The sequence below is a fragment of the Apium graveolens genome, chromosome 9 (genome assembly GCF_009905375.1).
Source record: "Apium graveolens cultivar Ventura chromosome 9, ASM990537v1, whole genome shotgun sequence".
Taxonomy (NCBI): Eukaryota; Viridiplantae; Streptophyta; class Magnoliopsida; order Apiales; family Apiaceae; genus Apium; species Apium graveolens.
Genome location: NC_133655.1, coordinates 163,527,680 through 163,544,325, shown reverse-complemented (window position 1 = coordinate 163,544,325; position 16,646 = coordinate 163,527,680). Strand labels below are relative to the sequence as shown.

Genomic DNA, 16,646 nt, shown 5'->3' with positions numbered 1-16,646 from the left:
AATTACTCAAGAAATCTGGAAATGCACAATGTGATCCAGAAAATCAGTAGCATTAATTTCAGTTCCCGGTACTTTACTTTTTCTAGTTGTTAGTTGACTTATCCTCTCTTTTAATTTGTTTGTTAGGTTTAACAATCAAATAGGGGCAGATTGTTGGTGATATTGTGAAGTTGTATGAACTGTAGACATGATAACTCAACACTGGAACATGATAAGTAAATAATACTACGTCTACACAAGAAATCAAGAAGAAATGAAGACAATGAAAATACAGAGAATCAAAATATTAGAAGATATTTTGAAGTCTGTTTACATATCACTGAAAAATTTCATTAATATGTTCATGCCTCAGTGAAGAATAAGGTTTAAAGACTTTCAGGATTTCAGAATTGTTGAAGATTCAGTGTAAAAGTACCACCAGAAAATTTCAGTGTATTAGCATTGATTAGAGATAGACAGTGTTCGAAGCATAGGAATATGAAGAATTGAAGAAAGGGTAAAGACAGATTTTAAATAAGATAACTGCAATTAACAATCAATGTTTGAAGCGATAAAGTTGCTATAAAATTAACAAGGTAATCAAAGCTATATTACAAAGACCTAAATCGAAGTTAGTAGTCTGTGAACCAGACCAGTTGCACTAGGCGTCAACGGTTCGTGAAAGAAATCTGAGTATTATATCATTAGAAGAATTGTTAAGTGATGATTCGTATATGAATATGAAGGTTATATGGTTTATACGAAGACTCGATGCGAAGACGTGAAGACGTGATAGTTAAAGGGTGACTACGATTTACAGAAACTAAGTCAAAGTAATCACTACCTTGTAGTAAGTCACCATGGACTATCTATTACTTAATAAGAGCAAGAATATTGAAGTATAGCTCAAAATCTAAGTACCAGAGTTGTTTCTGATCTAGTTGGAGCAACATGGAAGAAATGAGAATAGAAACTATCTTCAAGAGTGCATCTAGAGCACCCTTGATGCAAGAGGGGATTATCAAGCACCTTGGAGGCGCAACAAGCCTTAAATTTCTAAGGCAAAACCCCCTTTGGATGATAGTAGGCGCAAATAAAGTCCCCTGTATACCTTGGAGGCACAAGTGGCTAGTTTTTCTAAGGCAAATTCCTTCAGAATGCTTCATGGCGCAAGTGGAAGCTCAAGGACTCCTTGGTGGAGCAACTTAGTGTAAAAACTAAGTGTAAATGTTACCTAGAAGCCTTGTAGGGGCAAGTAAGGGCTGCCTAGTTCTTACAAGGCGCAAGTACTCTCTCTTGCATGCTTATAGGCGCAAGTAGGAGCAAGTTGATAAGATTCTAAGTGCTAAAAACCCCTTTGGGCGCCACTAATACAAAATCAAGCAACAATTATTGATTTCTATCATTTGGTTTACTTGGTTAATATTTGGCCACATAATTCAAAGTGATATAAAAGTCTACACCAAAGAAACAGAACAATTATTCAATTTTTGTTCTATTCATCATCTATCTCATGAGGGTTGGTGGAATAAGAAATAAAGAGATATAGAAAAGTTCAAGCACATTCTATATCCATTAAACTTCGCACCGGAGAAACGTTATAATACTCAGTTTAAATCTTGTATATTATTGGGTGACGGACATAAATGAACTTTTTTCAAATCAGATTAACAAAAATAGCCCGTCTCAGGCGAGTTGGCCAATTTTGGCCGGTAAAATACGCATTCATCATCTGGGTATATAGAATACACATTTGTGAGCCATGTAACCAGTCTTTTTAAAAAAAACAAATATTGTAAAATTGGATACGCAAAATGGAAGGGAGTATAGTATTATAAGGAAGGTGGTTACGCATTCCTAAGTCGTGTAATGTGTTTTTTTATTTATTTTAAATAGTGGATTACGCACATTCAAATGAGCTATTGCTTTAAAGTGAATACGCATAACTCAAGGGTGAATAGCATTTTATGTTAAAATGTTAATTTTTTTTATTTTTTTATATTTTACATTCAATTTTTAAATATTTCGAAAACCCAAAAGGGGTTATTGAACCCTAAAAAATTAAAATCTATTAAATTATTGTTAAAGATATTAATTTTTTCGTTTGGTTTAAAGGCCCTAAATCCTAAATAGTTGTATCGTTTATTAATTTATTTTTTAAATATTTCTAAAACTCAAAAGGGGCTCTTGAACCGTAAAAAAATAAAATCTATTAAATTAAGATCCAATATAATATCGTTATATCGTTTATTAATTTATTTTTAAATATTTCTAAAATCTAAAATTGAATTATTGAACCCTAAAATATTTAAAAATATATATTTTTTAAATTTTATATTTACTGTTTTAATATTTTTTAAATCCAAAGGGGATTATTGAACTCTAAACAGTTAAAATGGCTAAATTATGGTAACAAGGGGATTAGTGAATGTTTTACACTGAGTTGCATTAATGTGAAAAAGCAAGTCTCTTGTCAAGAGCATGACACATTACGAGCATGACACATGTATAATAAAACAAGGTTTCCCAGTTACGCAATCTACAAAGGCATATTGAAAGGGTCAAAATTGGCCAATTTTACTTAACCGTCTATTTTTTTTTATTTAATAAAAAATAGTCTATATTTGTCAATTTTTCTATATTATTTAGTTTCCGCTTTACTTAAAGGTTTTTGAGGTACTTACTCCCGTATGGGAGGGAAGATGACTCTATACAAACTAATGAGGCGGAGAGGGGATACTCCCAATACCACGGGGGGAAGACGTTAAGTTGCCAGTTTCGGTGGGAAGCAATTAGACCTATTTTTAAAGTTTTTAAAGTCCCCCTTCCTATTTAGGGAGTTGAGGCGAAAATGTTCTTGATGAACCGTTTCGTTCGCCACGCACCGGCGGTATAGCAGCTCACGTTCGTTTGCCCTGTGTGTTCCCGCTGGACTGGACACATGTTAGTTGTAGGAAGTACGGTTCCGAAAGTTACTTCGGTTCGCCAGTTCAGACTCAATTCTTCGCTTTAAGTTAGCGGACCTACAGGTCAAGCCGAGGCTCTGCGCTCTTTCTTTTTGTGTGGGACGATGCCGGGGAGAGAAGGGAATGCGTCGAGGCGGCGAACAAGACAACTCCATTTTTTCTTTTGAGATGAGCCCAGTGCATTGGACGGGGGCAATATAATTGTTCTCCGGTAATTAAATCCTTGGACAGATAATTATAGATTTTGTTTAGGATTTGTTTTATAAATCTTTATAGAAGATTTGATTTCTAAATCTTTGGACAAATAATTATAGATTTTGTATAGAATTTGATTTGTAAATCCTGCATTTGTGGATTCCTCCTCCAAACGGAGATGTTAAACTCATTTTCCGTAAATTCTCAAGTAACGTTCAACTAAGAGTTCATAAGTATCGTCTGGTAAACAACCGTGGTTAATAGTCATCATACAAGTCTGGAGCCACGGTATTTGCTTGCATGAATTTTGCAAGGGGTGAAGACTGTCTTATGCCCTTCAAAATGACATTGTTATTTTTGGAACTGACTCATTGCAATTTGCAAGCATGTAAGAGAAGATAGATGATAAGGAGGGATATTGATCCATGTGTTTATAGAACAATAACATAAGACAAGTCCAAGCACAAGACGGTGCATTTAGGTGCAAGACATAAGTAGTAACATAATATATAATTACAAATACAATTAAAATGAAATCAGGCACTGAAAGGGGAAATAAGAAGAAACACAAATAATACAAGGCCAAAAGCCATTTCTAATCCGAAACGTTTGTTTTCCACTCCACCGTCGCTCTTTACTGCCGCACTACTAGATCCATCGCTTGTGCCATTTTCTTTACCTTCAACCACATACACGAAACACACAGACACTAGTTAGGCGATGATATATTGTATTTTGCTAATATCTTCTAGTATCAATCCAAACAAAATTTAAAGGACAGTTTTACTTTGCGAACGAGATACATTTTCATGTTTGAAACTTGGTAACCCGGAATATTAAAAAGCATAAAATCGAAATCATTATAGTTCCCCGCAATGATTGCAGACAAAAACAAGTGCTATGACAAAACTTACCGGTGGGGGTAGAAATGGTCCCGTTGTTATTTTTGGCAAAATCCTCAAATATTTTAGCATCTGGTGATCCAGGCGTTAAGTGCAAGAGAGCTGCATTTCCGATCACTCGTTAATTCATTTCAATTTAAGAGTACTCGAATACACATTCATGATTATTTAGATTATGTGCACAAAAGTCAAACGGGATTAATTAATTATATATGAAAGAAGGGATTTTGCATATCTATTCAATAAATATGCGAAAGTAGTAGTAGTAGTAGTACTCACCAGGGCACTCATTAACACTAGAAGAGGGTGCATTACAACGTTGAGGAAGACCCAGAGCAAGAGTACCATTGATCTTTAATCCGAGTCCGGGATCATCTCGATCTTTAATTAAAACACAAAGACAAACCTTGCTCTTCTGCAACACTGGTTTGAGAGCGGCGCAACAATCCAACGTAGGAGTTTTGGCTCCACCTTGAACATAAGGAAGACATGGTCCAAGAACTGTTAATTGATCTGCACATTGAGTAATGTCTTTACCTATATCTGCACTTCCGAACCCCACAAAGTGTATTAACACTAATATTGTTAAGGCCACAGTCATGTGTTTTGATGCCATAACAATGCTACTGTGTGTTTTGTGAGTGAGAAAAAGAGTGTGTGTAATGCAAGATGGTGTAGAGGTTTTTATGCTTGCGGGGGAGCTGGTTGATGGAATTTAATTGTAATCTTGTAATTTAATTAATTTGGTATTGTGCGTGTTGTCAAGTGTAATAATTGTGTAACATCTCATAGTCTGACAGCGAACCAACTAAATGTTAGTTATTTGTTACTATTATTCATTGAATCCAGATGTTACTACTTACTACTAATTAACAAGTTTGTTCACTTCCACAACTACATGCATAAAGGAGTAAGTAACACAATGTATCGTCTGGGCTCTGCAATAATATAATTTGCACAAAGAAATATCGATATTATATAGATACGAAATATAATATTACTACATCTAGTATAATGTTAACAGTCTTGTATTATGCATCTGTAGTTTAGTTTTGTGAAGCATCTGTCCTTAGAAATAATGAGAGCATATAACTGACTTAGAGTTGAATCCGGGAGATAATATGGCAAATAATTAGTTTTAGGCACCTCGTGATTGTTATAAGCACAACCCGTGATCATACATTAACTTCAGGTAGAAGACAAATGTGAGTCATAACACAGCTCTCTTTCGCTAATTCTCATCTAAAATACTCACTGTCTTTTGTTTGCGAATTTATCGTATGTGCAGTATAATACTTTAATTTCATCAATTAGTCACATGACATGAACAGGCTTTGAATTAGCATAATTCTGTTTTTAGTTAGTAATTCTGTAGTAACCTGTTTTGATGCTGAACAAAATAAATCTATGGTAATAGTAACAGGGTGGCGCCCGTCATTTAACATTTCGTTTTCTACGTCTAATTAATCTACAGGTTGTGTATCGTACTTGATCCGGGGGAGAGACTGCAAATATTTTGGCTAATGATGCCCAAAAACAACAAAAATATTGGCCGAGTGAAAATCCTGAATCCTGATATTTGATTGTGTTGACAGTATGTAGAGTTAAGCAAATGTTTATCATGTCATTTCTTGCTCACACTGATCTTGAGGGTGCAGGGGGAGGGGGGCAATAGTTTTCAGACAGCCCGAACCCTGAATGCATAGAACTTTGACAGGGAATGCTAGAGGCAATGGAATAATAATTTGTCGGGTAATGTATAAAATTAATTTGGAGCATTATCTTTTCTTTCAGGGATGGAGAGTGTCAGATTTCAAGCTTCTGCATAACAATTGTTACCACTTTGGCTAGTGGCCAATGTCTTCCATTGTTGTCCCATTTCCACAACCGATTAAGCTTCGTTTGAACTTTTAGTTTGCTGATGCCTTTTCTGTGGTCATCCTTATGATTATTACAACATAAGATTCTTCAACTAAAACAATCGGATGCACTCCCTTAGAAAATAGTTATCATTGAACTATTTTCCCAGTTGGCACATAAGAATCTGGATTTCGTCTTTCCATCATTATCTGTGTGCTTCCTTCACCATTATCAGCAAATATTTATTGCATACTACTTTGATCCCTCAGCGATAATTTATATGTATTCGCATTTTGTCAGTTATACAGTTATACAGCAGATGACAGATAACAGATGCACATTCTCCCTATCCTTTGATTACTCACTTCACTGTCTTCCAAAGTACATCACAAGTATTGCCTCGCCATCCAACAAATTTTCTTTTCCCTTCTGGTCAATAATATCCTGCAAAGGTCTCTCTATAGAATCGTGTAGTGCTTATCGGTTATATAATTCATTCTAGGTTAGAGTAACATTTCAGAGCTTAATGACTCATGTTGCTTGCACAAATTCCAGAAATTTGGCTGCCATGAGGGTGAATTCTTCGATTATATGTAGTAACCGAAAGAAAGGTAAGTATTCAATATGCACAAACTAACATACCCGGGGATCCATAACAGTTTATAGTCTATAAAGTTACTTTGTCCGGGCGGAAAAAAAATCAAGTACAGAATCCAGACGTAGTTAAGCTCAGCACTCAACAACTTAGGTAAGACCAAGATCACAAGAGGAGACGGGCCAAACTCTTAACATCTTTTGTAGATAAAAATTTGTATTAAAAGATAATTTGGTCTACAAACTACAACATGACACCATGTTTGTAATTACTAAAATCTAGCGGAAGTATTAAACAACACTGGACCATTCAAATGCTTTATAGGGAACAGGTATAGATGTATGAATAATGATGCAGGCACATTGCTAGAATAAACTGAAAATTCATATTCATCACACTCAAATTTTACTTCCTAATTGGATGTTGTGCAACACATCTGAAGATTGACAGAGTTGTAGCAATCCTAAGACAGCAATAAAATGTTCCTAATGATCTTTTTGCAACTTGGGAGTAGCATAGTTGTTCGTAACTTTGAGAGGAGTTGGGCTAACGATTATGCAGGGTTCAATACTGTAAGAAATGTGGGGAAGGGAAGTGTTGCAAAGTAGGCGTTTTGCGTCTGTGCTGTTTGTGTGGAAGCCAATCTTCAAGGTACCTGCCCCAGGTGTAACTTCATCATTAAGAGAATGGTGCGCATTAGCCTGACTTGAAATGCATCTCAAGAAAATAGTGGAAGTCAAATAAGGAAGCGGTTTGTAGATTTTCTCAGTGCCTTGATATGTTTGTTTAGACCAGACAGCAGAATCTCTTTTAATGATTGTACAATCATTTCTTCTTTGTAATACTAGTTCTTCATCCTATGCACTTGGCTATTGTACTAATTAAGGTTCTCAAGGTGGAGTAAACAAATTTTTTGTAAACTATAACAGAAACACTAGATGTGTAGTGTACTTCAATACTTATATTTTGAATCAGACAATACGGGCGCAGGACAACTGATATTTAACAAAAGACTCTTCAAAAATTAAACAGCCGAAGGCATCTCCAAATACATGAATATTCAATCAGAAACTTAAGGTCAAAACATGAAAACAGAATATCGAGATTTAATACCACGAACCAAAATCTCTTACATATAATCCCCCTGTGGCCATGGGGCAGGGTAATAGAAACCATTGTAATTGGGAAAGCCAGCAGTATACCATGAATCAGCTCCCGGTATCCTTGGATATTTCTTTTGCATCCCAGACCGAACATCTCCCCAAAAATATTCTTTTGAAGGAGGCACATAAGCTTCAGGTTTATGATCCTTAAACGTGTCACGTATTTTGTAATGATCTGCACCAATATCTTCTACCTCATCATCGTTCCAAAAAAATTCTTTTTCTTTTTTACCGCGCCTTTCCTTTCTTTTATTGTAATCTTTAAACATGTCACGTTTTTCGCCACAATCTACATCAATATCTTCTGAATCATCGTGGTCAGAACAGTCATCATCTTTTTCGCCACATTCTTCCTCCTTGCATTGATCATGATCTTCCCACCTTTCTTTTTTATAGTAGACGAGATCAGCATTCACATATATTTTCTGAAACAATGTTATGAGTTCCACAATAATTATGTTGCCCTTAATTGTCATGGACTTTTTCTCCAGATCCGCATCAACCTCCACAATACCTAAACACCATCGAAATATTAAACCGCACAAAGGGGCTATCAGTAAAACTAAATCTTTTATCTCATCGTGATCTTTAGATAAAGTGACAAACAATAAAGTATAACAACTTACCGGGGCATTCAAGTAAACGTTTTTTGTTTTTATCAATGCAAGGCACGCAACAGAGTTCATTCACTTGGAAAACAAAAACCTGCAGCAAACATAGAACACAATATGGGGAATATATTATAATCAATGAGGAAGAAGTAAAGGAAGAAAAAATAATCAAGAATTGCACTTAAAGAAATTGATAAATACCGAATCAATAAGATGCTTCGACATAGTTATTCTTGTGATCAAGCACAAAATAATGAGGGGGGAATATATATATTGTGTACGTGTGAATTAAGAATAGGGTTATCTTGTATGGTATTACTTGGAGTAACGGGTTACTGGCAATTAAAACTATTGCACAGTTTTTGTAATTTGATATCTTTTCTTTAAATGTAAATAGAGTATATTTTATTGAAATATAAAAGAAACAAATGGTATTTCAAATCTTTATTACATGTACACATCGGAAGATTATCAATTTTGTTTGCCGGGCAGTAATTTATTACAAAATTTACAGCTATTTGGTCCCAAAATATTTCCAAAATTTTTGTGGGCATCAATGATTGACAGATGTATTGGTATCTGCAGCTGTACCATTTGGTTTAGACTTTAGACAGCTGTTGGCTGTAAATTTAAGCTAATAATAAAAATTTTGAAAGGAGAAAATTAGCGGTAAATTTTGATTTTGATACCAAATTGTCAAACAAAAGGGGTGTTTGGATCATGGTTAACGAGATTGATTAACGAAAATCGAAATTTCAATCTCATATTTTTAGTGTTTGAATTCGGAATTTGATAGTTATTGGTTGAGAATGGAAACGTCATTCCCATTAGATATGGTTAAATTCTTTATCCTTGGATTACCATTTCATATCCATTTCCATTAACCCACATTTCCATATCCCTTCTCATTCCCGAATCTCATTGCCATCACCGATCCAAACGCCCCCATAATTATTTTTCTTCGCCTAACAATAATCAATTCAGCTCATATTGCACTCCTTCATTGAAGATTCCATCATTTGGGACGGCATTTTCTTTGTTCGTATTACTCAATGTAGCAGTTTTACGCCTTCCGGCCCCTTCTCCCTTTCTGCATTTCAACAGGGTGAATACGAGTTGGATCGGTCGTTTTAGAGGTAATAAAACGATCCAACCCACTTAATTCGATTTTTAAAAAACTAACCCGTTAACCGAAAAATATATGTCCAACCTAATTCTACCATTTATATGTCAAGTTGGGTTGGATCGGGTTGAGTTGGTTCAAAACTCGTACAAAATTATTTGTATATTTATTAGCAGCCGAAAATTTAAACAATTTTTTAGTTGAACCAGTACTCTATAAAAGATAGATATTAACGCTCCATTATCAATATCAAACAGTGCAAGCCAAAAATACGATTATAAGGATGCATTTACTGCTCTTCTCCGACTATCATGAACAAAAGTATCATAAGTTACTATACTTTAATATCATAAACTAATTAGAAAACTGAACTCCACAACAATTTCAGCAAAATACATGCAAGTATTGACATAATATTTTTATGGGCTGGGCTGACCTTTCAGGGGACTAAGCTATAATAATACCAAATTTGGACTGAACTTACCATAATCAGGTTGGGTTTAATTTAAAACGAACCCATTAATAGTTCGGTTTCGAATGACTCGGCTTGTTCGGCCTAAATAAGGGGTAGGTTACGATAATGATTGGTGAAGATGTACATGAAGGTTTACGATGATCGGTACGACGGAGGATTACGACGACGGTACCACGACGATCGCTATAGTAGAAGACGACGATGACAGACAAGTATTGATAAGGAGTCTATAAAAGATGATCTTAGGTCAAGGGAGGAGGCATGAAACGATCAAGAAATGAAGAATGACCCGGGTTCCGGGGAAGTGTCCCTGGACCCTCATAGGTCGCCCCGTGCTATATGGCCGCACAGGGTGGCCGCTCCGCATCACAAGTAAGGTGACAAGGAAGTATTAGCGAGGAGGTTGCTCCCACAACTAAACTGGGAAGTGAATAAAATATTAAGAATCATACAAGGAAGGATGAGGAGCCTCCGGAGGACCTCTCCATGCTTAGCGCACGCCCTAGGCATGGAAGATGACTCCAGAGAGCTCCAACCCTTCACAGCGCGTGCCCCGTGAAGGAGAAGGGCCCTCCGGGAGCCCTTCGTCGCGGAAACATGTCGACGGAGTCGTTCTGTAGTCTTGCGGGTTATCCTCGTAGGGGAACGGTCGTAAATATATAGTGTATGTTTGGAAGCCCTGTCTCCGTATTTGACGAGTTGTCCTCGATGGGAGACTTTTGGGTTATCTCGCATTTTGCACTTCTACGCTTGGGATCACTTGTCATGTAGTCTGGTTAGGGCTGTAATTCGGGCCGAGTTTCGAGCCGGGCGTAATTCGAGTCGAGATTAGTCGAGTCAAGCCGAGCTGGCTTGTTTAACTAAACGAGTCTAAAACCCTGCTCGAACTCGACTCGTTTAAATTCACGAGTCGAGTCGAACCGGCTCGTTTAGCTAAACGAGTCAGTTTTAACGAGTCAGGCGAGCCAGCTCGTTTAATTTTACACTTAATCGAGCCTAAACCTCTAGCTGAACTTGGCTCGTTTACTTTAACGAGTCGACCCGAGCTGGCGCGAGTAATTAAACGAGTCGGAACCTCTGCCCGAACTCGACTCGTTTAACTAAAGGAGCCGAGTCGAGCCTTCACCCGAATCGAATTACAGCCTTAACTTTGGTGGGTTATTCTCATCGGGGGCAAGGATACACTTTGGCATTTACGGTAAGTCATGGTTATACCGGTAGTTATGATCGACAGAAGTAGCGGTAGCGGATCGCGATATCCTTCAGCCAGGGAGTTTCCTTGTCCATGAAGTCCCGAAGTCATAACTGGGCCTTGGGCCTTTGTGAATAGGTCACATCGTGGGGCACTCTTAAAGTAAATCAATGTTCGAGTTATAATAGGAATATGGTTCGAAAACTCCTTTTGGGCCACAGAGTGAGAAGCCAAGTTCATCTAGGTTTCTTGTTCCCCAAGAACTATGTCTGACTTGACCCTCTATAAAAGGAGGTACGTAGGAACATTGCGAGTGCATGTGTTTGAGAGCTTTGAGAAGGCAAACATAAACTCTACCAATCTTAGCCGTTTCTTAAGTACAAATCAAAACGTTGGGTGAATTCTCCGATCATCGACCACCATAACTGATCTTGATTCCGTGCGCGAACCTCAAATCTTTGTTTACCAAATTTCTCCGTTAACACGTACGTGCAATGGGTAGAATGAGAGAGATAGAGGGAGAGAAGGAGAAAATTAGAAATAATAGAAGGAAGTAAATTTAACAATTGAAAGAATGATTAGGAGTGTGTTTGGTATTGCTGTTGTTGACAGTAACAACATCTTTTCGGTGTAAACTAGTTAAAAAACTGTTTCGTAAAATTTAAAGTTCCTTTTCGGAAAAGTGCCTTTGACCTAAAAGCTGATGTTAGAGAAAGTAATTACCCTCACACTTTTAGAAAAAACTGCTTTGCAGCTATTGCTGGAAGCAGATTCTGATTTTACCATCAAACCTTACTGAAAACATTATTATTTTAACTTTTTTGGATCAAAACATATACTTATCAAAAAAAGTACCAAATTTTTAGAACAACACTTTTTTCAGCAGCATATTTTCTAACAGTACGACAATTTCTTGACAACAATTCCAAATAGAGCCTAAAGGGGGTGTATTGAACTGGGATTTTAATACATCATATATAATTCATGAATTTTAATGGATTATATCTGATTTTGATTTTACGCGGATTTTAAATAAAATATCGTAGAGTTGATGAAGAGTCTTTAGGATTTAAACACAATCCTTCAAAATCTCATGAATTATGGTGGGATTTCAAAAACCATAAAATACATTGAACAATCCCACAAAATCCATCATTTTATATACGAAATCCAAAAAAATCCGTCGGCATGTGAATACCATCAAAATTTAATGAATTTTAAATAATCTAAGTTGAATATCTTAAATTTTTTAAATATAATTTAAAATCCTGATTGAATACCACCAGATTTTGTAACATAATTTAAAAGCATAGTTGAATATCATAAAATTCTGATACAGTTTTTAAAATCTCAGTTCAATACACCTATATTTCATAAATGAAAAAAAAATCTTTAAAATCACAGTTCAATACACCCCTGGAGGGAAACTATTGATGCCTAATTACAAGAAGGGGATACGTTAGCTACGGAGGCAAGTCCTCTATTCTTCAGCCTCATTCTTTCGATTTCGCTCATTTCTTTCAAGTTTTTATATATCCCTTTGCTTTTGATCAATTTATATTTACTCGAATTTTTCTATATCCTGCTAATTGCTAAATGATTAATTTTGCTTTTACAATTAATTTATCCTATATCCTTCTAATTGCTCAGTGATTTTATAGTCTTGTTTTATCAATGATGTCAAAAGATGGAAAACCCCCTATAATACGTCAAGGAATATATGGATGCATGTCGAAAATCTGATGGAACTAGAGCGTATCACTTTAGTAAAATGAAGGATTTTGTTTAATTAATCTACCATTTGTCACATATGTTGGTTATGTCGTACACTTATTACCTTGACTGATAATATGTCATGTTTGTTACTCTAACTCTATGGACTTGTTGAGCTTGTTGTATACTTGCTTTCCGAGTCTGAACATGGCTTGGCCGCTAGAACAGTTGGGAAACGGAAGGAAACGATCGGTCAGAGAGTCCATCGATAGTTGTTATTTTTATTAGTACTAAAAGTGGGACATGTAGAATGATAAGTTAGCATTAGAGGGTGCTCTTCTGTATAATTTTTTGTGTCATGCAATTAGAAGGAATAAATGATTTTTGCTGGTATAATGACAACTCTAATATTTTGATTAGTTACTTTTATGTAAGAAAAAAACATGGAATTTTGATAAAGACATTAGACATGATATGTGACGGTTTGAAATTTTAGTTTATTTTAGCTTTTATCTAGTATTGTGAAGTGAGGTTGTTACAGTATAGATATAGTACTAGCACATAAAAACCCGTGCAAGGCACGGGTCATGTTCAAGTTTAACTTATAAACTCCTGGGATGTTACATTGTTTGCGATGTTAATAACTTTTCAACTTTTGCCAATTTATTTATGATTTGTGCCAATTTTGTTATATATTTGCTTGGTTATCGATATGAACAATTTATCATGAAGAATATTTTAAGCGAAGTTACCTCAAATATCAAGTGTATGTTAAATGTCCCAATTATTTTGTATTTAACTTTATTGTTGCACGATGTTAGTGTTACTGAATATAATGTTTTATTAAAACTATATACCGAGTTCTCCTATTTTTCATTAGTAGTTGCGAGTTGCCAGTTGCAGCTCTTTAGGTATAACAATATAAATTTACATACCTATTTGAGTACAAATTGGAACTAAATCATAAATCGGGATGTCGATTTAGCATTATAAATTTGGATGTTGATTTAGTATATATTACTAATAATTCTACTGCCTCCATTGTAGAATTAAATATTTAAACTAAGTACATTGGGCTGTAAAAAATATGAAACATATTATTTTTGGTAACTGATTCACCATCCCAAAAAGAATATAGTGTTTAAAGTATTTCCTAACAAAAAGTTCAGGGTAGCTCTCCACCTTCACCTCTACAAAAAAATCATAATATTAGCTCGATGGAGATGCATAAAAGAATTTCAAAAGAGGAAGATATTGTGTTGCATTTAGTACTCTAGCGTGACATTCTAGCATACATTTAGGAGCAAACCAATTCCAAGAAAATGAAAACTAAATGAATAACACAACTTGCAACTTTTGCCTACTTATCACATTTTTTCTTGTATATTTCGCTTTTCAGTTTGGAAGTTTTAGTAAATCAAGTTGATTTCTTTTTCAGTAATTGAACTTGTTTTTTGAATTGAATCTAAACAGTGGGTAGTAAATAAGCGACAAAAGCAATTAATACAAGCTAACATTCTAGCTAGCTTATGTTCATATACTTAAAGGCCTTGAAAATTCTCAACTCTTTATTTTCCAAGTGCAATTAAACTCTCCAACTAATTAAATCATTTAATTAATGCATTTAAATAAACATTATATATGTTAGATATATTTGATAATTTCATGTCTAATATGATTTGTGTTTAGTTTTTAGATCTTACTTATACAGGAAAAATCAGTACTTAACTGGAAATCAGCACTTATACTGAAGACAGAACTTAAGTTATCAGTACTTAAGGTTCAGGAGATATTTATCAGGAGATAATATCAGGACTTAAGGAGACTTTCAGATAAGGAAGGCGACTGATTGAAAGGAAAGAAGATCAAGACAAACGCAAGAAGAGATATGCATGAAGAAGGAATTCTATGAAGAATAGAATACTTGGAAGAAAAGATAACTAATTGATATATTTTAGGAAGCAGAATTATATTCCATATCAATTAGCGATTATCTTGTAACTGTGTAGTATATAAACACAGACATAGGGTTTACACTATAAGTGTTATCATTATCGAGAATAATATTCATTGTAACCCTAGCAGCTCTCGTGATATTTTGTTCATCACTGAGAGAGGACAGTTCCACATTGTAACAGAGTTTAATAAAGTTTGTTTTCTGTTACTTATGTTCTTTGAATTCGATTTGATTGTGCTATACACTGTATTCAACCCCCCTTCTACAGTGTATGTGACCTAATAAGTGGTATCAGAGCTGATCTGTTAACACACAAACAATTTAAGATCCAAAAACAATCATGTCTGAAGCAGAAACTCTAACCAAGCCCACCAAAACCGAAGAACCGCCAAAGACTCAAATCTATAGTCGATATGAGACCATTAGAGTTCCCATACTGAAACCATCTGAATATCCCATATGGAAGGTGAGGATGACTATGTTTCTGGAAGCTACAGATCCAGAATATCTTGACAGAATCAATGAAGGACCTCACAAGCCAACCAAACTCGCTGTTGCAGTTACAGGTGAAGCAGCAAAGTCTGTACCAAAAGAGAAGAGTGATTACACTGCTGAAGATATCACATCAATTGCTAAGGATGCTAAGGTACGACACTTGCTGCATAGTGCCATTGATAATTGAATGTCAAACAGGGTAATTAACTGTAAGACTGCAAAGGAGATATGGGATGCCTTGGAGACAAGATGTCAGGGAACTGATTCGATTAAGAAGAACAGGTAGACTATACTCACTCAAGAGTATGAACACTTTGACTCAAAGCCTAATGAGTCATTGACTGATTTATGTGACAGATTTGTCAAACTCTTGAATGATTTATCACTAGTTGATAAGGAGTATGATCTTGAAGATTCAAACCTTAAATTCCTATTAGCTCTTCCTGAAAGTTAGGATTTGAAGGCCACAATTATAAGAGACAACTATAATCTTAAAGAAACAACTCTTGATGAAATTTATGGGATGCTCAAGACTCATGAACTTGAGATGGAACAAAGAAGCAAGAGGAAAGGAGGAAAGTCAAGGACAGTTGCTCTTAAGGCTGAGGAAATATCCCCCAAAGCAGCTACCTCAAGGAAATGCAAGGGAAAAGCGCTCATCACAAAGTTTTATACTGAGTCATCAAGTTCTGATAGTGATGATGACTCAGAACCTGAAAGCTTGCCTGAGATGGATGCTGATGAAGAGATGATGAAGCTGTGTGCTCTTATGGTGAAAGGAATCATAAGGATTGCATACAGAAAGCTCAGGAAGGGAAAGAATTTTTCCAGGAAAGGTGCAAGTTCTGATAAGAAGAGTTTCAGAAAATCTGAAGGCAAAGGAGAAGTCTGACATAGGAGATTACATAAATGTTAAATGCTACAACTGTGGTGAGAAAGGCCACATATCTCCTGATTGCAAGAAAGTGAAGAGTGACAAAGGCAAGGCTCTTGTCACAAAGAAGAAAAGCGGGACAGACACTTCAGATTCTGAAAGTGAGGAGAACTATGTCTTGATGGAAAATGCTGATAGCAGTTCTGATACTGCTGAGTTAAAGGTACCTCAAACTACTTACGCCTTTCATACTGATGATATTAATGAGTTGAGAAGATATCTTAAAACCATGTTCATTATTTATAGAGATCAAACTTTAACATGTGAAAGATTAACTTCTGAAAATCTTGCTTGTAAAAAGAGGAATGATTATTTAGAAAAGGAGTTAGTCATGTTCCATCAAACTCAGAAAGATAGAGATGATGCTTTCTATGTTAGGGATGAAGTACTTAAAATGAATGAATCTCTAAAAACTGAGTTAGAAAATGAAAGAGAGATTATCAGGACTTGGACTAACTCTGGTAGAATAACTCTGAATTTGTTAAG

The 16,646-nt window shown here is 35.5% G+C and overlaps 2 protein-coding genes across 2 annotated transcripts; both read right to left on the bottom strand.

Moving 5' to 3' along the window:
• Positions 1-3,541: 3,541 nt before the first annotated feature.
• On the bottom strand, positions 3,542-4,748 carry LOC141684625 (non-specific lipid transfer protein GPI-anchored 14-like). The gene is made up of 3 exons (XM_074489688.1): positions 4,322-4,748; positions 4,055-4,144; positions 3,542-3,819 (listed from the first exon to the last, which is right to left on the bottom strand). The coding sequence occupies exons 1-3, from the start codon at positions 4,656-4,658 to the stop codon at positions 3,677-3,679; spliced, it is 570 nt and encodes a 189-aa protein (XP_074345789.1). The 5' UTR covers positions 4,659-4,748; the 3' UTR covers positions 3,542-3,676.
• Positions 4,749-7,384: 2,636 nt separating this feature from the next.
• Positions 7,385-8,617, bottom strand: LOC141686583 (uncharacterized). Its single transcript, XM_074491607.1, has 3 exons — positions 8,473-8,617; positions 8,287-8,365; positions 7,385-8,174 (listed from the first exon to the last, which is right to left on the bottom strand). Exons 1-3 carry the CDS (start codon positions 8,494-8,496, stop codon positions 7,627-7,629), a joined length of 651 nt encoding a protein of 216 aa, XP_074347708.1. The 5' UTR covers positions 8,497-8,617; the 3' UTR covers positions 7,385-7,626.
• Between the last annotated feature and the right edge of the window lie 8,029 nt (positions 8,618-16,646).

What these genes read in the sequence shown, in the direction of transcription:
- LOC141686583 (XM_074491607.1), bottom strand. Translation starts at nt 8,496, where the DNA reads ATGTCGAAGCATCTTATTGATTCG. An exon ending in CGAAGCATCTTATTGATTCG is followed by an intron (nt 8,366 to 8,472) that starts GTATTTATCAAT and finishes TGTTTGCTGCAG; the next exon opens with GTTTTTGTTTTCCAAGTGAA. An exon ending in ACGTTTACTTGAATGCCCCG is followed by an intron (nt 8,175 to 8,286) that starts GTAAGTTGTTAT and finishes GATGGTGTTTAG; the next exon opens with GTATTGTGGAGGTTGATGCG.
- LOC141684625 (XM_074489688.1), bottom strand. Translation starts at nt 4,658, where the DNA reads ATGGCATCAAAACACATGACTGTGGCCTTAACAATATTAGTGTTAATA. An exon ending in TAGTGTTAATGAGTGCCCTG is followed by an intron (nt 4,145 to 4,321) that starts GTGAGTACTACT and finishes TCGGAAATGCAG; the next exon opens with CTCTCTTGCACTTAACGCCT. An exon ending in GACCATTTCTACCCCCACCG is followed by an intron (nt 3,820 to 4,054) that starts GTAAGTTTTGTC and finishes ATGTGGTTGAAG; the next exon opens with GTAAAGAAAATGGCACAAGC.